The sequence below is a fragment of the Prionailurus viverrinus genome, chromosome E2, assembly GCF_022837055.1.
Source record: "Prionailurus viverrinus isolate Anna chromosome E2, UM_Priviv_1.0, whole genome shotgun sequence".
Classification (NCBI taxonomy): Eukaryota; Metazoa; Chordata; class Mammalia; order Carnivora; family Felidae; genus Prionailurus; species Prionailurus viverrinus.
This window is the reverse complement of record NC_062575.1, coordinates 16,366,448-16,391,439: the sequence shown is the minus strand read 5'-3', so window position 1 is coordinate 16,391,439 and position 24,992 is coordinate 16,366,448. Positions and strand designations below refer to the sequence as shown.

At 46.9% G+C, this 24,992-nt stretch overlaps 1 protein-coding gene across 8 annotated transcripts in view; it reads left to right on the top strand.

Annotated features, from left to right (window-relative positions):
• The window catches only part of ZFHX3 (zinc finger homeobox 3), a 249,841-nt gene that overhangs the window by 94,096 nt on the left and 130,753 nt on the right, over positions 1 to 24,992 (top strand). For all 8 annotated transcript variants that reach the window (XR_007147319.1, XM_047835197.1, XM_047835199.1 and 5 more), the window contains one exon: positions 2,118 to 2,614. Coding sequence is in view for 7 of the 8 variants with exons in the window: in XM_047835197.1 (XP_047691153.1) it covers positions 2,118 to 2,614 (497 nt within the window). In the remaining variant the exon portion in view is untranslated. The remainder of the gene's footprint in view (positions 1 to 2,117; positions 2,615 to 24,992) is intronic.

The following is a 24,992-nucleotide window of genomic DNA, read 5'->3' as shown; positions in this document are numbered from 1 at the left end:
CTCCAAGGTAGAGTTCTCGGAGGGAGTTTTGGCTTTCCTGTCGCCTTCATTTCACTGCTTCTCTGTGTCTTTGATTTGCATTTCAAGAGCCTGGAATGGGAATAGGGACTTATTTCCTCTGTGTGTGTGAGGATTTCTCATTTTTACTCAGGCATCCAGCAAGTGACAGCTGAATTTCTCTTTAGAGCAATATTGATGTGCTGAGGTTAAATTTAAAAAGTGGAGAAGATTTGATGCTTCAGGTGGTTGGCATCAGAAACAAATATATGTTTGCTCCTTGTCTTACCCTCTGGGCAATTTCTGCTTTTACTGAACACAGCGTATGTTTCATGGATGCTACCTGGCCTTTGTCCCCATTAAGGGATGGAGCTTTTAGGCTTCCCCCCCCCCCTCCTCTTTTTCTCTCTCGTCCTAAAAAGAATGTCTTAGTTAAGGCTCCTCTCACCAGGGGAGATGGCAGGGGAGAAGACAAGCAGAAAGCTTCCTGAGCCTTCTGGAATGCATGCGCAAAAGATTTCTGCAGCTTGCTAGATTGTCCACAGGCTTCATATGCAGCCAGTCAGCTCGGTAGAACCTCGTAACTGATCTTCTCACTAGAGGTGCCTCATGTAGCATAAATAAGAAAATCATTAAAAAAAAAATCTTTTATTTGATTAGCCGCTAACTTGGATTGTAATCAGTCATTAAAACAAAACAAAATAAAACAAAACCTCAGGCCAACCACATGTAAAAGGTCAAGTCTGAGTATCAGTTGGGGAGGGGCAGGGGCAGACATAATAGCTCAAGTGTGCGTGCGTTTGGGGGGAGAGGCAAGAAATAGAAGCCAGTGCTCAGCGTTCTGCTGGACTTTATGCTGCTAGGTAATGGAGAGAAGGCTGCTGTTTCCAAGCCTATTTTGTGGTATAAGTAAGAGCTTGCAGTATTAATTTACCACTGGTGAGTGAGAGCCCATCCCCAGTTTGTGCAGGGCACTGTAGAGCTGAAAAACAACCAGGGCGAGAAGGGCAGAGAAGAGCTTTCTCAGACCCTTTTGGGGGGACTCTGAGCTGACCTTTGCATTTCACTGCCCATCTGGATCCACTTCCTGAACCTGTAACATTCTGGTTCCCTTTTAGCCTTGTCCTGCACAGCATCTGTGTAGGGGGCTGGGCGGTCTCTAGAGGTTCAGCCAGGAGAAGCCTGGACCCCTGCCCTAAAGAGGCTGTACCCTGATGGGGACACCGGGCAGCATGTGGCTCTGCATGTGGTTGATGACAAAGGAGAATGTGACATGGCCCATAGCAGACCTAACATTTCATGCACCGTGGGGGCTCAGAAAAGGGGAGTGATTATATTCTTGGGGACATGTGGGAGGAGCTGGCACCGCTAACAGGCAGGTAGACTATTGACCCGCGGGGCGTGATGAGGAATAGGGAGACCATCCCCTAAATCTCAGATTTAGAGCTGCGCTCTCCACTGTGGGAGCCACTAGCCACATGTGGCTATCTAAGTTAAATGAATTAAAAAGAAATACAATAAAAAATTCAGTCGCTTGGCTGCAACTTTGCCGTATTTTAAGTGTTCACCAGCCACACGTGGTTAGTGACTAGCACACCAGACCGTGCAGGTACAACATGTTTCCATCATTGTAGAAAGTCCTGTTGGGCAGTGCTGCTTTAGATAAATTCTGGGCCCGATTCTCATTTACCTTGAAGGCTTCATATCTTAGATTACAGCTGTAACTCATTTCCAACTTTGAGGGGTCTGGAGTTTCAGATTCTGTTATGTCTAGTGAATGATGCTTATTCCCGTCTTTTCTTGGATTAGAGTGAGGGGCCGAACTGAAATATTCAAGAGACTGTGCTTCTAGGTATTCTTTTCCAAAGTGGGGCAAAAAACATGAAACCTTTTACAAATTTCAGAAAGTCCACAGGAAAAGATCTGAACACATAATTACGCATAAAGTTGATTTTTTGTGGGGGGGGGTGGTGGTGTTTCCAGGTCGTAGCACCTTGCAACACTTGAAATGGGATCTTTTTTCTCCTGGAACCTAGGCTGAGGGTCAGGGAGGCTGGGGGGTGCCTCAGCTGCATCTGTGAGCCCGGCCGCTGATTCTCTTCCCCTCTCCTTCCCCACAGTGGGCGGTGAGATCCCCCTAGACATGCGCCTCGGGGGCGGGCAACTGGTGTCGGAGGAGCTGATGAACCTGGGCGAGAGTTTCATCCAGACCAACGACCCGTCTCTGAAGCTCTTCCAGTGTGCCGTGTGCAACAAGTTCACCACGGACAACCTGGACATGCTGGGGCTGCACATGAATGTGGAGCGCAGCCTCCCGGAGGACGAGTGGAAGGCCGTGATGGGGGACTCGTACCAGTGCAAACTCTGCCGCTACAACACCCAGCTCAAGGCCAACTTCCAGCTGCACTGTAAGACCGACAAGCATGTGCAGAAGTACCAGCTGGTGGCCCACATCAAGGAGGGTGGCAAAGCCAATGAGTGGCGGCTCAAGTGTGTGGCCATCGGCAACCCTGTCCACCTCAAGTGCAACGCGTGTGACTACTACACCAACAGCCTGGAGAAGCTGCGGCTGCACACGGTCAACTCCAGACACGAGGCCAGCCTGAAGCTATACAAGGTGAGCCCCGGCTGCTTCTGGAAGGCATGCCTCGGATCCCTGGGTTCTGGGTGCAGGGGACAGGGGACGGGCTGTGTCGTGGCGGGGCTGGTGGCTGGATGGTAACCTGGTGTTGGAAGGGGAGTTGGCATCTGCTTCCTGGTGAAGCTGCAGTGCTGTGGCAGCTTCTGCCACCTGAAGGTTGTTTTTGAGAGGTGCCCGTTTCGGAGGGCGGGTTCCGTTGACAGCAGCCCGATACTTCCCCATCGACAGTGTCTTTACAGTTGGCTTTTTTCCCCTTGAGTTGTTAGTTGTGGCTTTTGTGTACCCTCGTGCTCCTGTGTTGTCCCATTCTCATACATGCTTCATGTTCTCCCTTTCCATCTCGTCCCCACCCCGTGCCCCTTAATCTCTTCTCTCCTAAATGCCTCTGGAGGACTTAGTTCGTTTGTGCCTTGGTTCATTCCTTCATCCATTCGTTCATTCATCCATTCATTAGGTACACATTGAGCACCTACTGTATAGCAGGTGCTGTTCTGGACACATGCCCACCTCCATGCACAAAACAGACAAAAAAAATTCCTGCCCTCATGGCGCTTCCATTCTTTTGCAGGGAGGTGGGTGATAAATACAGTGCATAGTTGACTAGAAGGTGGCACGTGCTATTGGGAAAATTGGGATCAGTTAAGGGGGCTCCTCTGTTCTTTTTGTTCTGTGCCCCTTTCTCTATCTCCTGTTTGCATTTCCCCTTTTTCCCCCTGGGCTTCTTCCATCCTCTTCCTCTCCCTCTGTCTCCCCTCCCCTCCCCTCCCTTCCCCTCCTCTCCCCTCCTGACCCCTCCTCTCCTTCACTCCCTCCTTTCTTTCCTCCCTCCCTCCCTCCCTCCCTTCTTCCCTTCCTTCCTTCCTTCCTTCCTTTCTCCCTCCCTCCATTCTTCCCTCCCTCCCTCCCTCCCCTTCCTTCCTCCCACCCCCTCCAGTCTTTCTCTCAATCCATAGACGGTAATGCTAACGGTGAGGAGGAGGTGCTCAGATACTGTAAATAGTCCTTTCACTTGCGAGGCAGAATTGCTCCAGACGTTTCTATTGATTTTCACTGGACTTAAAGCCTCACCTTTTTCTCTAATCATCCCATAATGGCTTTAGTATGAACAATCAGGTACAAATCGCCATAAATCTGCCCAGCCTCCTCCCACATACCTTCCACACCCTCACTCTCTCTTTGCATTTTCCTCCCTTTTGTTATCGGCCTCCCCTCTTTCCTTTCATGCCATTTCCCACATCTTCTTCGGGGCCAGGGGGCGCTTCTTTTGACCCTGAGCTAGTTTTAATCCCCTTTCTACTCCTGGCGATTTTAAAGGGAGACTTCAAATAAGGAAGACCTCAGGTCCTTTCCCCATGTCAGTCTCTGTCGAGATTGATAACTGTAATTCATTTTACAATTGCTCGTTTTCAGCTTGGCGAGAGTCCTGGGTAGAGTGGATGAGAAACCATTTTAGGGAAAGGAAGAGAAAGCAGAAGTGAGGCAGTAGAAATAGAGGGTTCTAGAATCGCCTGCCGACTCCGGCACAGACGGGCTGGCGTGGTGCAGTGGGGAAGGTCTGGACGCCAAGCAGCTGACCCCCTTGTGTTATAAGTCAGCAAGAACCTCACTGGATGGCTTAGTTTTGTGTCACCATTAACAGAAGAGGCTCTGGCAGTCACTTTAAGTTAGAGGTCTCCCGTGGCCGTAGCGCGGTACTGATTGTGGTCAAGAAAACCTGATGGGAAACCCATAGGAAAACTATTTCCAAAGGACCCGACTGAGAAAAATTAGTTCGGAGCGCTCCCCATGGTCATGGAAGACTGTCTACCACTTTGACGAAGGCTGTTTAGAGTTGGCAAGCAACTGTTCTCTTCCATCTGAGGGGAGAAAGGCCCTTTAGATTCATTATAAAACCTACATGGCGGTGATGAACTTTCCACACTACATTCTCCAGTAAGAGTATATCACGCCCTTGACTTTGCTTCTGAGGGGCCTGGAGCCCGGAGGAATCTCTGAGATTATACCTTTTTTTGGTCCCCAGGACACCTTCACGCATCACACTTAGCAAGTCAGGTTGAGGTAGTTTCCTGGATGGATGTAAGGGAGCCATTTGTGTGTTTCCGTTTGTGTTTTGCTGAACTGTGGACACTCATCCTCCTTGGCCTTATTTTCTCTCTCTCTGTCTCTCTTTTGAATTTAAAAGATGGAGAAGACTCCTCGTCAAAAAAGGCAGTGCAGGTGGGCCACAGATGTTGGGGTGTGGGATAGAACTGGGGAACCAGTGTCTAAAGAAGTCTCCAAACAGTGCACTTGGCCGACACAACCCCGGGGGTGAACGTTCCCCACATTCAGAGCAGAATTCTGTGTGTCAGGAGCCGTAGGTCATGAGTCTGGTCTCATTAGTCCTTGGGTAATGAATGTCCCTCTGCTTGCTGTGGCTCTGCTGTGGGGGCGGGGAGCTCTCTCACCCACCCCTGAGTGACACGGAGATGGGCTTCTTCCAATGCGTGCGCCAAGCCTTTCTGTCCCGCGGTGTGATTAAGACAGACTTGCTTTGCCGCTGAGGGGGCTCACTGTCGTAGGGTGTCACGAGTCCATAGATTTGGGGTGGGGCCTGGAGGTGGTTGAGAGTCAGTTTTTCTCTAGGCCCTGGTGTGGCCTGTAGTAAATGGAGATTGATTGCATGTGATTTTTCCTCTTGCTAATGTAATCCATTAGCCCAGCACATGCATAATCAGTTTAGAGCACAGTTAACTGGATGTAATCGAGTTCTTTACTGTCCGCTAGAGAAACAGCTCCAGATGCTGCTGACCTGGGGAGGGCACCAGGCTTCTCACACACAGCCCTCTTTACTCACCCCATCCTCACTTCCCACCCTGCCCCCCAACCTGTCCTGGCCCCCACCCTGCCCCATCCCGGTGCCTTGGCAAATTAGACATCATTTGGTCAGGGAAAGTCCCAACTTGCTTTGTGCTGCACCTGCTTGAGCAGCCATGGTGTACTGGACTTCCTAATGGGTCTCTCAACCCTCTCTTTCAACTGAGGTCTTTATTCCCTCCTCTTCCTTTTTGATGTTGGAGGAGCTAGAACAGCCATCTCAGGAGATGCAAGCAGAGGCGTAGCTTTCTGGTTTGTCGTTTGACCTCACACCGGTCCAGGGTCCCTTCTCTTGGTGTCATAAGTGCTGGGACATACGTTGCTGTATTAACACTGAGCTGTCTGAAAGCGTGAGAGAATTTCCAATCTGGACTGAGAGAGGGTTTCGTTAATCCACTACCCCAACCCCACCTACTTAGAGAAGGGCAGAAACAAACAAAAAACCCTGCTGATACTATCACCCTTGCTTGCATGGAATTGTCAAGTTGTGATTGTGTGAGAGCAGTTTTTCAATGGAGATTAATGTTCGGTGAATTCTTCCTCCCTACCTCCTAGGAGTGGAGGGGAGTTTTGGGTGGGGGGTGGGCTGGAGAGCCTCGGGCATCAGATAAGGCTCTTCCCTTTTTCTGGGCCTCCAGGTCACTTAGTGAAACACTTAGGGCTGAATTCCTTCAGTGGTTTTGTGTGTGTGTGTGTGTCTTAAAGAGTTGTGGGCTCTGGTCTAGCCCCTAGAGGTCCTCCGCCCATATGCTCACACCTGCCGTGATGGGGCACTGTGGTTGATCCACCCAGTCAGGAAGGGCCAGCAGCCCCAGTCCAGCTTAGAGGCTGGGTCCTTGGTTTCTGTCTGTAGTGATTCATCTGAGCCAGAATGGAAGCGTGTTGTGGGTGGGAAGGGTACTTGTCTCTCATTGGGGCTGGAGCTCCAGAACTTGAATTCCGCCCCTTTCTGCTTTCCCTCATAAATGGATCACTCTTGTCTTTGGGGACCTGGCCACTCCCCCACTCCTTCCACCTGTAGAGCTGTAGAGATGCAGGGTGCCTTTGCTTACCTTAAACAAGGGAGCGGCAGGTACTGACAGATGCCTGCCCTCTGCTCGTCTCCAAGCTAGCATAGGTCCTGAGTCCGCCGTGTGTGCATTCACAGCTAGTGTGGGCCCTTACGTGTTTACCTGGACTTCCCTGCTATGTGGCATCCATAGTGAGCTCCCTAAAATTTGTGGCATCTTCTGCTTGAGGGAGGAGAGTGCAGAGAGGACAGATAGAGATCAGTGTACACTTGTCAGCTGTTAGGATCTGCTTTTTCTTTTGATACTTTTCTTCACCTGAGAGTCATTGGACTGGAAATCCATCAATTTTAGCAGATGGATTAAGAACCGCCCCCTCCTGCCACCCCCCCCACCCCCCCCAATAGTAACTCTATTACTCAGAGTTCCCAGCTGAGGTGCCTTTGATTAGACCAAGCCTGATGGTTTCATATTAACCTTAAATTATACACAGAGGAGGTCATCTCCCATGGAGTTGGGTCTGGGCCCCATGTGAGCTACCTTGGGCCAACGGGGCAGACGGTGAAACACCAGCTCTACTTGGCTTAAAGTAGAGGTGAAGTATGGCACCAGTTGACTGAAAACACACACCCACATTCTCCACATAGTGGACTTTAACACTTGCCACCCTATTGGGATTCTATGTGGTGGGAGGAAGTAGGAAACCCTCTGTCAGACTCTGAGAATCCACCTTCTCAGTTCCCCAGACTCATAAACTCACTGGGGCTCTCTCCCAGCAGGGCCATAAATTCATCACAGGGTGGTCGGGCAAATCAGAAGACGTAGAACAAATCCGACAAAGATTTCCTCTTCAGTCTGCATTCTTCGTGCTCCTTTATGGGTACACTTCGGGGACAGACTGTCTTAGGAAGACAGCTGCATGCTTCATGCTTCATGCTTCAAAGACTGGTAGCCTTTGTCTTGCTTGGAAAGCAGATAGCGTGGATCCTCTGGTGAGCCCTGCCTCCCTCCCTGTCCTCTCTTCCCTGGTGCGGCTACCATGTTTGAAGCACTTGGTCTAGGGTCATCTGGTTTACATCGTCATTCTGGAACTAGTGTCCTCAAACCTTGTTTTCTCATTAGGTTGACTTTTTTTTGTTGTTGTTGTTAAGGGCATTCTTTTGCCTTCTTCTTTCCATACCTTGGTGCCTTCATGCAAAAATGAAAGGAGGGGAATGTTTGATTCAGAAGGTGTGAAAAGCCAGATGTTATGGTAGATTTTAGCCCATTTAGTTCTCCATGCCCTCTGTCTCCTAGAGCAGCAGGGCATTTGAAGTTCATTTCCCTCACTTGATTGTTGGGTTCACAGATGTGGGCCTCCTGGAGCAGGTCTGGGAGACTAACTGTGGGCCCCGTGGTCATTCCTGCAGAGCCGGGGTTGGCTCTGGTGAAATTTGTGACCACGAGTAATTTAAAGGAGACTCTAGGAAGATTGAAAGGCCACATCTTCTTAGGAGGGAGTGTTTATGCCATGACATAGTTAATCCTTTACTGCCGTAGTAACTGTGGGCAGTGTATGATGGAGGAACATACATGGCAAGTATGTTGCCAGTGTGTGCATTGTGAATGGTAGACATCTCTCTGCACAGGGTCCTTGCCCTCCCTTCCGGTCAGAACTGTCTCACCCACCTTGATCTGAATTCCCCCCCCCCCCCCCCCCACCCCCACCATGAGTGTTATTTCGTTCAACACATTCATTCAGCTGATTGGCTGGCTTTATGCACAAACTTTGCCTGGATCCCTGTGGTTATAGTATTATACACACCCTCATGTCAATAAGGTAAGGTCAGTGTTCTCTTTTGCCTTTTGCCTTAACAAAACTGAGATCTTATTAGATGTGGCTGGTTTTAAAAAGTCCAGTACTAACTATGCTACCATTGAACAACCATAACACTCACTGTAGCACTTTCTTTTCTTTCAAATGATATTAATATTTTTGTTTTGTCTTTATTTTTCCCTTTTTAAATCTTTTTCTGTGCATGGTAAAGAGCTGATAAGACCCTTTTAAAATATTATTCTGAATTATTTCTTACTAGACTAGCATTCCATGCTTGTCTCAAGTGTAAGCTACTGATAAAATGTAGATTCCTTATTTTTATGGTAAAATAATTAATATGAGTAATCTATGTTCACTGTGGAAAATTTGAAAAATTCAGGAAAGTACAAGTGAAAATAACTATCAACCTAATCCTCCTGTGCAAGTGTATTTATATTTCCTTCCTTTTGTGTATAACAGGCATTCTACAAAATTGGAATGGGCGTGTGTATAGTATCGTACCTGTATATTATCTTCTAATGTCTTTTTTTTTTTTTTTTTTTTTTTAAATTTTTTTTCAACGTTTATTTATTTTTGGGACAGAGAGAGACAGAGCATGAATGGGGGAGGGGCAGAGAGAGAGGGAGACACAGAATCGGAAACAGGCTCCAGGCTCTGAGCCATCAGCCCAGAGCCTGACGCGGGGCTCGAACTCACAGACTGCGAGATTGTGACCTGGCTGAAGTCGGATGCTTAACCGACTGCGCCACCCAGGCGCCCCTCTTCTAATGTCTTTAAGTGTTTTTTAATAATTAAAAAATTTTTTTTAATGTTTACTTATTAGAGTCTTACTGATGTACAGACAGGTTGTCTGCCATGGTTCGGTATTAGAGACAGTGAGGTAGGGAACAGGTGTGTGCATCTATGTCTCTACGCTTGTGCTGTCCCCGGGAGTGGGATTGCTGGATTCCAGGATGTGATTAATGCCAACAGATACTTTTTCCTGCCTCTTCGGACAGAAGGTGACAGTTTTAACCCCTCCCTGTTGGGTAATGCTCAGATGGCCCTGCAGTGACCGCCATGATATTCTGTTTTCCTCAGATTGGCAAAGTTGTTACAGCCTGGGTCTCTCTAATTATTACAGAGGGTGAACATTCTTTCATGTGTTTATTGGCCGTTTGTATTTCTTTGGCAGATTTCCTGTTCACAGCCTTTGCCCTTTGATTGTCTTGGTTCGTTCCTTTTCCTGATTGATCGGGAAGAGCTCCTGGTTTATCAGGACTGACGTCCTGATTGTGCTGTGGATGTTGTAGTAGTTTCTCCTGGTCCTTTGTCCATCTGTACCTTAGTTTATGGTACAGATGTGGGGTGTCGCCGGTGGCCGTGGAGCTCAAGCCGGCACTCTGTGCTAACAGAAGTGGACTGGTGCCCTGTGGGGGTGGTGGTACCTACCCAAGGCCATGTTGACTGAGTCTCTTTGCATTTTAACATGTAGGAAATTTTCATTTGCATGATGTCCAGTCTGTGCATCTTTTCCTTTACGTTTCTAGCTTTTCTCTTTTCCCAGGGAGGCTTTCTCTTTGACGTATTATGAAATTATAAAAGTAATAACACCTACACAATGTTTATTACAAGCCGGGTACTGTCATAGTAGCTTTCCATACATTAATTGATTTAATCGTCTATGGATTAGCCTGTTTTCAAGCGGGGAAAGCAAGCCAGAGGGAGGTTACAAGGGTCAAAGTTAGCGAGTGTTGCTGGAGTGAGTGTTCAAACCCAAACGGGTTGGCACTACTTAACCAATATTTTCTTCAATACTTTTTCCTTCCATTTAAGTTTTTAATCTGTAAGGAAAGTATTTTCTGTGTGGGGCATTGGAGGACTCTGTTTTTCTGTATTGTGATTTAGGACTGTATTTTCTTTCAAAGTGGACGGTTGATCGTCCAACAGTTTTTTCAATCACCGTCCTGTCCTAGCTGATGTGAAAGGCCGTTTTTATCGTCCCTATTTCTCTAAATCTTACAGTCGGAACATATTTACAGAGTAGTGTTTGTCGAAAGCATTGTGGAAGGAGAAGAGGGAACAGAGAGAGACAGTTCTCTTTTCAAGGCATGGAAAGTCCTGTGAATGAAGTTTCTTCCTCCGACCTTTTCCTGTCTCTCTCTCGCATTTTCCCCAGTGTGAAATTTCTTGGTTTAATTACCTTTGTCAAATTCACTAGGTTGAAGGAGCCTCCGGGAGAGACGAGGGTTTGGGAGAGGAGCTGAGTTTCTTTTTGTTCCTTAATGGAGACTGGGTCTCACCAGTTGTCTTAAAAAAAAAAAAAAAAAAAAAAAAAGACAGAGAACAAATACTGAAACTTCTAGAAGTTCCCCTTTCTGAAGTTCTTATTCAGATAACGAGGAGACAGTGTGGCTCTGTCCACATGTTTCTAGTATAAACCATTCTCAACTGGTGGTGATAAGTCTCCTTTTGGATTCCAAAGGTGTAAGGTGTGCTGGTTTGCTGGCTCAGCCGGAGGGGCAGGGAGGTCTAATTTCAGATCATCTAGTAACTACCACTTTGTCAAAATATTTGAAAGCCTCCACCCGCCCTCAGTCCTCAAGACAAAAGCCCTAGATCCTATGAGAGGAAAATCTCAAACCATCAGCCCCCTGCAGCCACTTAGAGGAAGAAGTCACACTTGGGGAATGCTTTCTGCGAATGCCATCTGGTGTCCTAGGGGTGCTCTGTAACCCTGAGGAGGATTTTGCCGCAAATATTCCATTGCCTCCACATTCCAGCACAATTCCATGCAGTACGATTGTTCTATAGGTAAACCCAGTCTGGCAGGAACTCAGCGCCAGAGAATGGGACAAAGGTGTGAACCCCGTTTCTAGTCCCTTCAACTTGCTGCAGACCTGGTCTAAAAGGGCAAATTTGAATACGGTTAGTCCCAACAGGTGTTTCTGGTTTTGTTTTGGTGTGGTTTGTTTTGTTTTGAAAGGGAAATTGTAAAGGAACAATTAAGCATTGTCAGGAACACTGTCAGGAGCAGGCAAGAGTTTTTAAGTAATTACATAATATGCCTGAACCGTGGTCTTTATTCTGTTCTCTACATAACTAGAAACTACAGATGTCATGTGAGTGTAGGGTGGGAAAGACTGTTAATCTGAAAAATGCTTGAGTCATTTCATACTTTAATATTTAAATTAGGTTACCAGCTGTTTTTTTTAGAAAGTAACCAGTATATAGAGTGAAAGGTAAAAACGTTGGACAGAAAATGTGTTGCTCACAGAAGTGGTGGAGGTTATTGCAACCAGGGGGACATTAGGGTGGTGACCCTGGGGAGCACTGAAGCAACCACAATGGAAGCCTCCACGTAGTCACCAAATTTAGCAAATAAAAATGTGGAATCGCCAGTTACATGTAAATTTCAAATAGCAAATAATGTTTTAGCATAAGTATGTCCCATAAAATATAATTACATATACTTACCTGAAATTCACATTTTTTATATGTTTATTTTGGGGGGGGATGAATGAATGAATGAATGAATGAATATGAATGAATCCCAAGCTGGTCCCACACTGTCAGTGTGGAGCCTGATGTGGGGCTTGAAGTCATGAACCAGGAGATCATGACATGAGCTGAAGCTGGATGCTTAACTGACTGAGCCACCCAGGCTCCCCTGGACATTTAACTGGGCATCCTGTCTTTTATCTGGCAACCCTACCTCTGGATGGAGAAAAAAATTCTCTTAGGGTATTCTGCCAACAGGCTCAACCAGAGCATAGAGAGAGAAGTGGCTTCCTTGTTGGTAAACCTCTTTTTTTTTAAGCCATTCCCAACAAAAGAGGAAAATTACAAATGCCTCTAATGATGATTTCCAATTTTTGTTATTTATAGAAAACTGTCATATCAGATTTTCACATTTTCTACATTAAATAAAGTGCTTTTCCTATAATGAAATCTGAAATTTTCTCCAGAGCTGTTTGTTAAAATTTGCTTTTCAACAATTTTTTCATTATTTCCTTTTACTGGAGTGCTTTCATGTCACGTGGCCAGACACACGTCAGAGTGCCCAGCTAAGCCTCCCACAGCTATGCCAGATGCTTCGAGTGTCATTGCTCACGTTGGTCTGGCCTCCCTCTGCACTTGATCTTTTTATGGAGGTGATAGAAATTCAAGGCCCTTGAGCGTGGGCTGTTGTACACAGAAGACCCCAAGTGCTTACCTTGGATAGGATGCTAATAGGAATTTTCTCAAGTAGATTTGAACTTGGACTAATCATCAAGAATAATCAGGGAACTTTCTCTAGGGCCCACGTCCTCATCCTATAAAAGGCAAACTAGTTAGAAGGTTAGAAATGTTTATCTACTGATAGTGTTTGATTTGCCACCTGTTAATTAGCAGGGCAGGTTCTCAGACCCAGAATGAGGGCCTCCGAAGCATATCTGGTCTCTTAGGTCAATAGTTTTATTCATCGTCTCGTTTGCCAGGACAGTCTGTGCGTTGAATTTGCGGAAGGACTTTCCCATCCACTCGCTGTGCCTGTTGAGTCTTGCCCTCTCCAGTGACAGGCTCCTTCTTGAGGATTGTTGGGTCTTGTGACCACTCCTGAGCTGACCAGGTAGTCTTTGTTTCCCTGCCCCTCGGAAGGAGGCGGAAGACTGGGCACAGGCACCGGGGGTTCTGGGATGGGAGGCGTCCCTGGACCTGTCACTTTCAGGGGCTTTCCTCTTGCTGGTTCAGATGCCAGCACTTAGGACAGCATTCCCCTGTCCAGAGTGCACAAACAAATGGGAAGAGAATTTCTCCCTCTGTGTCAGCATTTATTGAACGCCAATTTAGTGCTGAGCTCTGGTAGGATTTTGTGTAGATTCAGGTTAATGAATCTTTAGCATGTTTTGTGAAAACCCATTTTGTGTGGGGCGCCCTCTGTGAGCAGCACGTGCCCAGAGTGTGGTTCACCCCCGGTGTCTATGCTCTGGGATGGCTTCTGTTTGTGGTCCATGCTACCTGCTTCAGAATCTTCACGTGGTCCAGAGAGACGAGCAGATAGCGGGCGTGGTTCTGAATTAGAAGATTATTCTTCCAAAAAGTTGGGGCAGACAAGTTCTATCTTTGTGGGGCTGGAACTTTTTTCCGAGGTATTCTCTTTCCTTTATATCTTCTTCCAGCCCCAAAGCTGGAAAGATGTCATAACCCACCACAGCCTGGTACTGTCTGTCTTCTTTGACACCTGAGGAGGATGGAGTCTCGAATGACCTCAGGGCTTTTCTAACAGGATTCTGTCGCCCTTCACTGTTGGAGGAGCCCGGGCATCACCAGGCTGGTAGTTGGTGGCGTGGCCGTGATGCACACACGGAGGTTTCCCTTAGTTCGTCTTTGGCTTTTATGCACATGCACCACAGGGGTCTTTGGGACAGTGGGAACGATAATGTCGGGGTTTTGTGTTTGTCCCCTGGTTCCCTTCAGCCCTTCTGAAGCCTGTGGAGGGAGCTCATGTCACTACAGAGGTCCTGCAAATGAGTTGTTGGTGTTCCTGAAGATCTAGGAAAGGCTCTGATTTTATTTCCAGCAGAGACTGTCCTACTGGAATGATCCTGTCGAGCTTTAGAACTCCTATTGCTGATTTAAACTAGGGCTCATGTGGGGTGCCTGGGTGGCTCAGTCGGTTAAGCAGCCGATTTTGGCTCAGGTCATGATCTCACAGTCTGTGAGTTCGAGCCCTGTGTTGGGCTCTGTGCTGCCACCTCAGAGCCTGGAGCCTGCTTTGGAGTCTGTGTCTCCCTTTCTTTCTGACCCCCCCTGGCTCACTTTGTCTCTGTCTCTCTTTCTCAAAAATAAGTAAACATTAAAAAAAGAATTTTTAAACTAGGACTCATGTGAGCTGAATGCTTCATGTCTCAGTCTCTTTATGAACCATTGACTCATGGGCCAGGAAGGTTCTCTGAGCATCATCACGTGTTTTTCCTACATTTAGGGCACTATGTGCATATGTGTGGGGGATATAAAGGGCCACCCCAAACGCTCACCCTCGGCTCTGGAGTACCCCCCCCCACAACTCCAAGGTCAGTGTCGTCTTCTCACCTCTGCTGTGCCTTCATGTTTCTGTATTACCTTCTGCTACCACATTTCTTGTTTTTGAAAATGATTAAAGATAGAAGGAACTGGGCGAACATTCCTAGGCTCCTCCATTCAGCCAAGTCAGGAGGCTTGGGTCCCGAGGACTGCCATTTCCTCAGTGTCCTAGATTTTAGTCAGTGAGTATGACTGTAGCCACCTGTGGTTTAGGAAGTGCCGTGAGGGGTGATTAGCTGCAGGCATCTGCTTGTGTGTTTGTTCACTTTCCGATTCTCAGATTAGGATCTGGCCGTTGTTGGTGTTGGTGTTGTTATTATTATTTTTGCCCAAACTGGGTTCCCATTAGTAGTTATGGCCACAGCCGCCAGTATAGGAAGACCAAACAGTTTGTCCAGGGATAAGAAGTCTGAACTTTGTCCAGTAATGTGCCCGTGCCCCGCTCTGTGCATCTCCATTATCCTGCCATGGTAATTTGCCCCTCTGGGCCTTTGGTGCTTTGAGTTTATCCAAAATTCAGACTTTTCCACGCTGACGTTCTAGCACCCAAAGGACCCCAAAAGCTCCCCAGATGCTCCTTCTGCCTTCCCACCGCTTCCCACAAACACGTCACATGCTTTTCTTCTTTGCCTGGCCTGTTCTTTATTCCTCTCGGAGTGTGGCATTTGGAATAAAATCTCACCTGGAGAAGTCTCAGCAGTGACAAAGCCCAGCTCCGCCGAGGGAAGACTAATTACACAGCTAATTAAGCCAACAGATGTCATTGCAAGTGCTCATTTCTTTGTAACGTGGATGTACACGCCACGCATTGCCGAGATGGGCTCCTGGCCTACTGCAAGATGTCTTGTTATTTGTTGGACTTTAAGGACTGGTATCTTTCCTGCCCCGCCTTTATGCGTTAGTGACACGGCCCTGCTTTTCCAGAAAGCTCTCTCCTGCTACTGCAGCCACAGGTGGTATCTCTGCCCTGAGCGCATGTCACACCATTTGGTACCAAGCTGGTCTCTGTGTCATGTGGTAGGTAGTCCGTTTCCCCAACAGATTTTGAAGGCTCTTCCGCACATGAGCTGCCTCTACCATCGTGGGGATCTCGCAGGCGGGCAGCACGAGACAAGACAGGTAGACCCCAGGAGAGGGTGCAGATTTCCTTCACCGCCTTGCTTGCCTGAAATCGAGTTCGTTGGCAATGAAAGTAGCAAAGGAGTGCTTGAAAGGTGCAGTTTTGTTAAGAGTGTAGAGCAACCATGATTTTGTCAGCAAAATTGAACAACTCCTGTGTTGTGGGACACATCAAGCGTTCTCGGGAGTGGAGGGAGGGGTGTCAGGAAGCAGGAGGGAGATGGTGTTTTCATACCCACTCCCTACAGCATTAGGAAAGGGACAGACAGGTTGGAAGGATGCAGGGGGCCTGGGGGAGGCTGTGGGGTGTCGCCGGTGGCCGTGGAGCTCAAGCCGGCACTCTGTGCTAACAGAAGTGGACTGGTTCCCTGTGGGGGTGGTGGTACCTGCCCAAAGCCGTGTTGACTGAGTCTCTTTGCTAACAACCGCTTGCCCTCAATCATGCCTGCTCCATGAGTGAATTCAGTGTCCCTTCCTAGTTGCTGGATCTGGAAGTGACATATTTCACCACTGCTGTGACGCATCACCAGTGGCTCCCATGTTGCCACATCCGTTGGCCCTGTTTGAACCCCATGTGACAGTTCAGCAGCCTCTGCCACGCTTTCTCTTGCTCCTCCTCCCTCTTGCTTGTGTGACACCAGGCTCATGGTTCGTCTAGGCCCTTCTCTGGCCCTTCTTGGCCTCCTTGCTGGTTTCTTTTCTCTTAGTGAATGTAAATACTGGTTTCCAGGGCTTGGCCCAGGTGCCCTCCTTTTTCCTACATGTGACTCCTCCTGAGTGCCTTGTTTAATCCATTGCTTTTAAACTGTCACCTTCTGGTGACACTTGAATTTAGATCTCGAGCCCTGAGCTCTCCCTTTATCTACCTCCCTACAAGATATTTCCATTCGAATGTCTGATAATCGACTCCTCAGACTAAGCATGGTCTAGAGAGAAGTCTTGATGACTGTGACCCCCAACACCTTTCTCCTCTAGGCTCCCCCATTTTGGCAAGGGCCCCTGCCAGTCTACCATTAACTCAGGCCAATAAGCCAGAAATCGTTTGTGGACCACTCTTTCTTTCACTCCCCTGTACCCAAACCATCAGTAAGTCCTATTGCCTGTGCCTTCAGACACCGCCCACCCCGTTGCTTCTCACTGTGTCAGTTCCCTCCCTGCTTCTACTTTTGCCCCTTGTAACTCACTGTACACATAGTGATTTTATGAAGAGGAAAACCAGATCATAGCACTCCTCTGCTCTGACCTGACAGCGGCCCTCCATCCCGCATAAAATAAAAGCCAAACTCATTGCTCTGGCTTACAAACTCCTTTGCGATGTGCACTCCATGCACCGTGCCCACTTCGTCTTGTACCACCCTTCCCTCTGCCCACTACACTTCAGCCACACTGGCCTCCTTTCTCCACACGCAGTATGCCACGCTTGCGCCTGCCACCGGGCCTTTGCACCTGCTGTTGCACTGCCCAGAATGTGCTTTCCTGACCAGCTCTCTTTAAATGTCTGGTTCTCTGAGAGGCCTTCCCTGCCCACCTACTCTCAAGTCACCATGTCTTCACTTTATCCGAGTTTACTTGTCCGCATTGACAGTTACTACCTACTTTTCTTGCTTGTTGATATATTTGTCTCCTAGAAGATCAAGGACCCTGGTTGTCTTCTTAATGGCTGTATCCTTAGTGTTTAGAACAGTGTCTTACACCAGCCCAATAAACGTTCACTGGAGTGACAGAAGTACTAACAGAATGTGCCCATGGTTTCTCCCTGACTCCAGGATGCGGTAAAACAGCCCTGTCTGAACACTTGGCTATTACAGTTGAGATTCCAGAAGCATATGTTGGAGTGAACTGAGGGTGTTTCAAAGCTGTCCATAGCCGTGTCATTTAGCTCTGTGCAGTTACACTCCTGTATTGACCCACTGAGAAACAGTTCTGGTAAAGTGGTGCGGCTCACGTCCAGGTATTTTGAAAATTCCCACGTGCAGCTGGCTTTGGCCCAGGATCCCAGAATTCTGCCAGTCTGAATGACAGCTCTTTCTACTCAACAGTCCTAGAGATTCATGTCATGGTAGAAAAATTAATGGTGCTTTGCCCCTTCTACTTCATATTATGGTCCATTTTTGCAGTAGTCTTTCTCCTCGATTCAGTTATAAGACTCTCAACATCAGGATCCATTTATTCCCATCCAACTTTGTGTGTTTCCCAGTGTCTTGAAGATGTTGGATAGAATGTAAGTGTCAGTGGAAGATTTAATACCCAAAGATGGAATCTTGAACATAGAAATGTAAAGACTACGTTCAGCCCTGAAAAGCCTCCTCTGGTTTCTTTAGAATCTCCTCTGCTCTGTTTACTCCCCCTCTCCCTGGGCAAATGTCCGTGTCTAAATGATGCTAATTAGTCCCAGATCCGGTTGTCCCCAAGAGAACCACGAGCCTGGTGGCAGAATATATTCCCAGTAAGAGAGGAACTCCAGTCTCCTTCTTGCTTCTCTCCTCCCACCCGCTCCGTGTTGAAGCCACACACTTTTGACCACCTTCTGTGAGCAGGACTGTGTATCATCTTCTTCGGGGCTGTGGTCCTAAGCTTTGTAAACTTGGCTGACTGTGATTCCAAAAGAGAGACATTTTACATCGATGACTCAGCTCACTATACACAGAGAGAGATTTTGTCTATATTATTGAAACAAATTTTTAGAGTTCAATTTTATCCTTCTTACCTGTGCTGCATATGGATACTTCCTATTTTGTCCCGTTGTTTCATTTACATAAAGGTTCTACTCACTGCATTGATTTTGAGATCCACTGAGGCAGTGACTCTCAACCCAGGGAGCTTTAAAAACACATGTGCAGGCCTGGCCCATCCCAGCCCATGGAGGTTCTGATGTCATTCACTGTGGGCTTCTAGTGTGCAGCCCTAGGCTTAACACCATTGCACCCATGGATCACCACCCGCAATTTAGAAAACATTGCTGGGTAAGATACAAACGGGAGTTGATCATTCAGCAGGAGCAGTGAAATGTACACACGAGAGTTATCCAAGTGTGGAGGGAGGTAGGGGGAGGGAGAAATCCCATCCACTTGGTTCGCTCAGAAATGACCTCCTGAAAGAGAGGGACGCTGGACTTGGGTAAGATTTGAAGAGGGAGAGCTTTCATAGATGGACAGAGGATAAAGGTACATTCTTTTCTCCTTATCAAGCCTGAGACCATGTTACTAAACTGATTTGAGTAACCAGAGTTTCCTTTCTTGCACTTCTGGTTACAGTACCTTCTCAAAGAAAGTCAGCTGTGGGCTAAACATTTCAGACTAATAACTCACAGGAATTGGGACCTTTTCGCGTGCTGCTAGGAAGGCGTTCTGCTCAAATGATCTGTTGAAATAGTAGAAATACTAAAAAAAATACCCCATAAACAAATACTGAACTATAGTTAATGCTAAATATGTTGAAGTATTTAGGGCTGTAATATGTACTGATGTCTGTAGTTTACTTTGAAATACCATAAAAAGGTAAGCTGCATTGATAGATGGATAAAAGAATGGATAGATATACAGCAGAATATTAGTTTTAGCATCTGGGTGGTGGATATATAGAGGTCTACTCAATGATTTTTTCCAACTCTTCTCTGTAACTGAAAGTCTTCCCAATTACACTATGGGGGTAACATACTAAAATGGTTAGGTCTTCTTTTGCTGTGAACTTGACCATGTAGAAGCTTTGTGTTCATCATGAGTTCTCTTCTCCACCCCACCCTCTTCCTCTTTGCCTTCCCATGCTCTGGAAAGAGTAACATTGATGTTTTGTCGTGTCTCTGAAGACCAGGCTCAGGTGAGTTATTTCCATTTTTTTTTCCAGACAAGGGCATGCATTTCATTGGAGGCAGGAGCATGCCCAATTGAGAGCCCTTAGACCAGGGCAAGAAGAGCAGGGGTGGTAGGGCAGGGTGGGGCGGGGAGAGTCCAGGAGGCTCTTGGTCATTCCAGAAATTTGAGATGCCCACCAGATGACAAGCATTAGAAAGCTTCAAGATAAGATGCCTGAATGTGTGAAGGAAAACCCAGGCAGTTTTTTGAGTTTATTTTAGAGACCGCTCACGAGCTGGGAAGAGGGGCAGAGAGAGAGAGAGAGAGAGAGAGAGAGAGAGAGAATGAAAGAAAAGAGAAGAAAAAAAGAAAGAAAGAAAAAAAGAAAGAATATCTTAAGCCCCAGTGCGGGGCTTGATCTCATGACCTGAGCCGAAATCAAGAGTCAGATGCTTAACCAACTGAGCCACCCAGGTATCCCCAGTGCTTGGGAGTTTTAAAGAGAGAAAGTCACTCTGGTGTCAGGCTGCCTGGGTGTGCTTTCCAGCCTATCTTTCACAGCTGTGTGCCTTTGGACACAAAGCTTATTCCCTGTGCGCCCTTCACTGTAAAATGAGCTAGTAGAACAACATGCCTGATAGGACTGTTGAGTGAGTTACATGGGATGTGTGTCTACAGTGTAGTCAGCGTATGGTGCAAAACAATGTGTTAGTCTTTATGAATACTATTTTTTGGCATCAGGTTTTCCACTCTTATGCAGACCACATAATTGAAGTTACTTTATTATTTGTCTTTCATTGACTTTGAACTTGACACACTTTGGATTTAGAGGACAGCAAGGCTAGTGTGTGCCTTTTTTTTTGTTTTTTTGGTTTGGAGGAGGGAGAAAGAATTACCTTTGAGAGAAATGTGACCAGTGTATAGGGAAATGACTTGGGCCAGTAATTAATCTTGGCCAGTCATTCATGGTCTGATCTCAAGAATGGGGGGCTTAGAGAGATCACGGAGTTGTCTTCAAGCCCCAAGTATGTTCACAGGCCTTTGTGGTCATTGTCCTTGTTTTTAGTGAATACTTCTGTCTCTTCTCCTAAGTAGTGGAGCCAGAAGTAGTCTAGTGAGGTACTTGGGAAAACTAGAAAGTAACCCCTGTCCAGCTTTATTTCTGCTACAGTTCTCTGATCCCTTCTCTGAGAAGTACTTACAAGATCTTCAGTTGTGAGAAGACTGAGCAGTGAAGTTACTTTTACTGACATAATTTTATAATAATTGCTCTGCCTAATCTGGGGAACTTTACTGTTTGATTAAAAATTTTTTTTATCTTATCTGATCTTATTTTATCTTATTTTTTATTTTAGAGAGAGAGAGAGAGAATGTGCAAGTGGGGGAAGGGGCAGAGAAAGAGAGAGAGAGAGAGAGTGAGAGTGAGAGAATCTTAACCAGGCTCCACACTCAGTGTGGAGCCTGATGTGGGGCTCAATCTCATGACCCTGGGATCATGACCTGAGCCAAAATCAAGAGTCAGATGCTCAACCAACTGAGCCAGCCAAGGGCCCCAATTTTTTTAAACAGGACTTCCCTGCAAGCCAGCAGCACACCCATATTCCCCTTGTGTGACCAAAATTAGATGCAAGTAAGAATTTAAGCTTGGAAACTGGTTCAGAGTACCCAGCACACTCAGAGAACTTTCTTTTTTTTTTCTCTTATATTTCAGAAATAAGTATATATTTCTGATAAAAGCTAATGTATGTTCACCGCCCCCCCCCCCAAAGAAATTATAATCCAAATGCACAACATGGAGGGCAAAGGTGGAAAAGTGAAGGCTATGTTCAAGTTAGCCTAGAGTACATTTGGCTTCGGTGTCTCTTGGTGTTCTGTTTTTGTGTCTGTTTATGTTTGGTCACCTTGGCAATACCACAGAATATCGTAAAGGGGGAGCAGCCTCTGAACCCGAGTGAAGCTTTAACTAGCGCTGCAAAACTAGCCATACCCACCTGGCCTAACTGAGTTCATTTATGCTGAAAACCACAGTGTTGGAGACGCAGATGACTTAACATTGACTTAGGAGTCTTCCTTCAGTGTTTACGTCTGTGTCCCTGCTTGTGGCGGGTACCATCCCAGTCTCCATTCACAGTAGCAAACACCTTCAGTCAAGTATGCAAAACTGTTTCCATGGCAATCCTTTGTTACCCATTAATTTAGAATATTCCACAATTTTTCTTCAGCTGAAACTTTTGTTTTTTTAAACCGTGCATGACTCCTCTTCCCTTATTTGTACATTTCAAGTTCATCTCCTTGGCTACTCAAGTTCTGGATGTTTTCCTCCCTGCCCCACCTCTTTTGAGGGCTGTTTTTTTGGGGGATGGGGCGGGGGAGAGTTTAATGAAATAAATGGCAAAACTTGGGATCTCTGATTACAGCTGTGAGTCAGTAAGTGGGAGGAGATGCCTCCCTCTTTGATTTGAGGGAAGCAAAACTTAATGTGAAACAATCTTTAACATCTGAAATGATGTGCAAAGTATGTGCAACAGAAAAATCTCACCAAGTTCATTGCCTGCCTAATGATTAGATCAGCATGAGCGGATCTGGAAAGTATTCTTGAGAAACAGAGCAGCTCTTTGTCATTTGAATGGTGAATTTAATGGCCATTATGATGACTGAGTTTTGGCAGTGTAAGTCTCATGCCGATGTCAAGGGGTGTGTAGGCATCGTGTCCACGGCTTATGTTTGGAAACACCTATGTAATGAAATGCAAATCGATGGCCATAACATGCTAAAGTTGCAAATTGGAACACAAATGAGAAAATGCAAAATGAAAGCTTTGCATAGAAACGCTCATTTCTCATATGTGGTAATTATCACTACCAAATACGATATTCTCGTGTCCAGGATCTGGGACATCATTACGTCCTACAATTACGAGTCCTTGGGCAAATTTTTACAACCATTGTACGCAAGTCTTTTGCATTTTTGACACATTCAGATGAAGGGAGTGATTCTGTCATTGACTGTGTCCATATAATCAAAACCTTTGTTATATTTAGCACTGTACAGACTTTATCTTTGTTTTCTTCCCTAGTCGGTTTTATGGGTATTTCTAAGCGTGTTGATTCTGAGCTGCCACTTGGCAGTAGCAGGTGAAGTCAGGTGCTAGTTTGGTTTGATTATCGAATAGCCGGAATTACTATGGTTTTCCTAGCTCTTTGGTCTTTGCACTGTTCTTGCTATAGTCCATGTGCAGCTTGTGTTCTGGTCATTTTGGGTGTTAAGACAAAGGACTTTTGTTGCCCTCCCCGTACTTTGGACTTAGAAAGCCTGTCTGTGAGACCAGACCACACAGAGTTCATCTCTTCTTCTGCCCCACCCCTTTTAAGAATAAATTTAATTTTCCTTTTTTCCCCATAACTCTAAATAGTTTGGCAAAGATTTTTTATATGCAGAAGAATCTCAAAGGAGTAGTTTATCAGATGCCACTCCACTCCCATGAGGTGATAGAAAGAATGGGCAGGAAGCTATTTTTAATGGGACTGGGGTGTACGTGTGAAGCATGCTACATGTATACCTTTCTTGTGGAGCATGTTTCCTTTCCTCTCTTCCCCCTTCTCGTGTTGGGGGCCCGGGAGCCCAGCGCATCCCTGTGACTACACTTGATTCAGCATAATTGATGTGGTCTCATTTCCCACAGCTGATGAGGATTATATCAGCTTGGTTTAACAGTCTCATTTTCTGCTCCCAGTGCACACTTGTTTTAATGTGTTTCAGTTAATGAGGTAGAAGAGAGAACGAGGTGTTACTGTTTATACACAGACAGTGAGCTTGTGCAGAGAGAGGCCCTGCCACAGCCCACGTGGCCCTGGGTGTCCTCAGGGGCAAGTCCCACAGAGTGAAGCCACCTTTTCAGAACATGGGCTTTTCAGGGCTAATGCAGATAATGATCATTACCCATAAGCTTTGCCAAATCGGCTTATTAATACCATTTCTCCTTTCTTGATGTGTCTTTCCTAAGCCATGATTAAAAGATGGTAACTTGGCTTAGAACTTGGGGTATCATTGAAGGGGTTGGTTCACCTTCTCCCAAAAGACTTTTCCAACTCTGCCTGCCTTTCACCAGCCCATACCCCTAGATGGGGCCCTCCCCGAGGAAGGGTCTGGGCATTTAAAACAGCACAAGCGAACCTAATTTCAGAAGTCCCAAGGGGAACCATACCCTTGTGCGGGGGATACTGAGAGTCTGAAATAGGCACTAAGAATGTGTATTTCTGTGTTCCCTGGGTCCGAGCAGTGCTGCTGGTAGGGATGGTCAAGGAGCCAGAAGAAACTTCCAGGGGTGATTTTCTATGAAGGGGGTTCTGGTTTGGGCCATGACTTGGCTCTAGCTCCTTTGGGGTTGGAGGGCACTATAATGGAGGTGCCCATAATGCCTCTCCTTCCTAGACCTGCGTAGGGTGGCCAGGAAACCAGGGCTGGGCAGGCCTTTTGCATGTATTCAAATCTTTAGCTCCTAGACATGTGAACAATAAAGGGAGTTCCAGGGGCACAACAACAAAGGAGACCTTTCCCTCTTTGGGACCAACCTGAACTGTCTTGTCAGCCACATCCACACTTGTGGAAAGACACTCTCTTCCAACCTCGCCCCCTCTCCTGCCATGTTCACTTAAGCTCTCTCATTTTCTTCCTTCTCTCTCTCAACATGGATTGCCCTCAATGGTTAAACCCAGTGCTTGGCTTTGGCACGGTGCCAGCCCCGTGGGGTGCTGCGCAGGCCAGAGGCCCCCAGTGCATCCCAGTTTCCCGAAGGCACAGCAGCCGTGGGTTTCAGCAGGAATTAAACAATTACTAAGTCTTACTCCTCCCCACCTTCCGTGGATTGACTCCATAAATTGTCAGCCTGTTGACATTTTAATGCGAATTATGTCATGTGGTATCCCCTTTGATTTCGACATGCCTCAGTTTGTAAATACATGAGCCACTCAAAGGCTTGTGGTTAGCATACACTCCGGAGGCCTCGGGGGTTTTTGGTGGGGGAGAGAGCGCTGGAGAGTGCACAATGCTGGGAGTGTGCCTGGCCTGGAAAGCCTTTTTCAGTTACCCAGGGTGGCTGCGAGGGCGGGCTGGCCTCGCAGGGGGCCTGCTGGGAGCCCCAGCGCCGAGCCATTCACCTTCCTGTCCCTCCCAGGGCACCGGGAAGGCCACCGCCTTTGGATCCGAGTCACAGGATATTTTTACTGAATGCATCGACGGCTGAGCATTTCCCCAAAGTCACTGTGCAGCTCTTCTCCTCCTGTTGTAGAGCATGATGTCACCTCCCCCATCACCAGCACCTGGAGAACGGCCGACTGACTCTAGATTTCAAAGCAAACCTGGAGGCCAAGGGAGCGTGACCTTGGAGCAGGTGTTTCCTTCCACAGGGCTCAGCCATCCCCGCGGGAAATGAATGGGAAAGGATTCTGAAGGGTGTGCTGGGTACAGAATGAGAAGTTGCACAAGAACGGTAGAGTAAGGATGGTTAAGATGTATGGAGGAAAGGGGCACCCGGGTGGCTCAGTCAGTTAAGCATCAGGCTCTTGATTTCAGCTCAGGTCACGATCTCACGGTTCCTGAGATCGAGCCCCACGTCAGGCTCTGTGTTGACAGTGTGGAGCCTGTTTGGGATTCTCTCTTTTCTCTCTTTCTGCCCCTCTCCCCCTCAAAATAAGTAAACATTAAAAAAGAGAGATGTATGG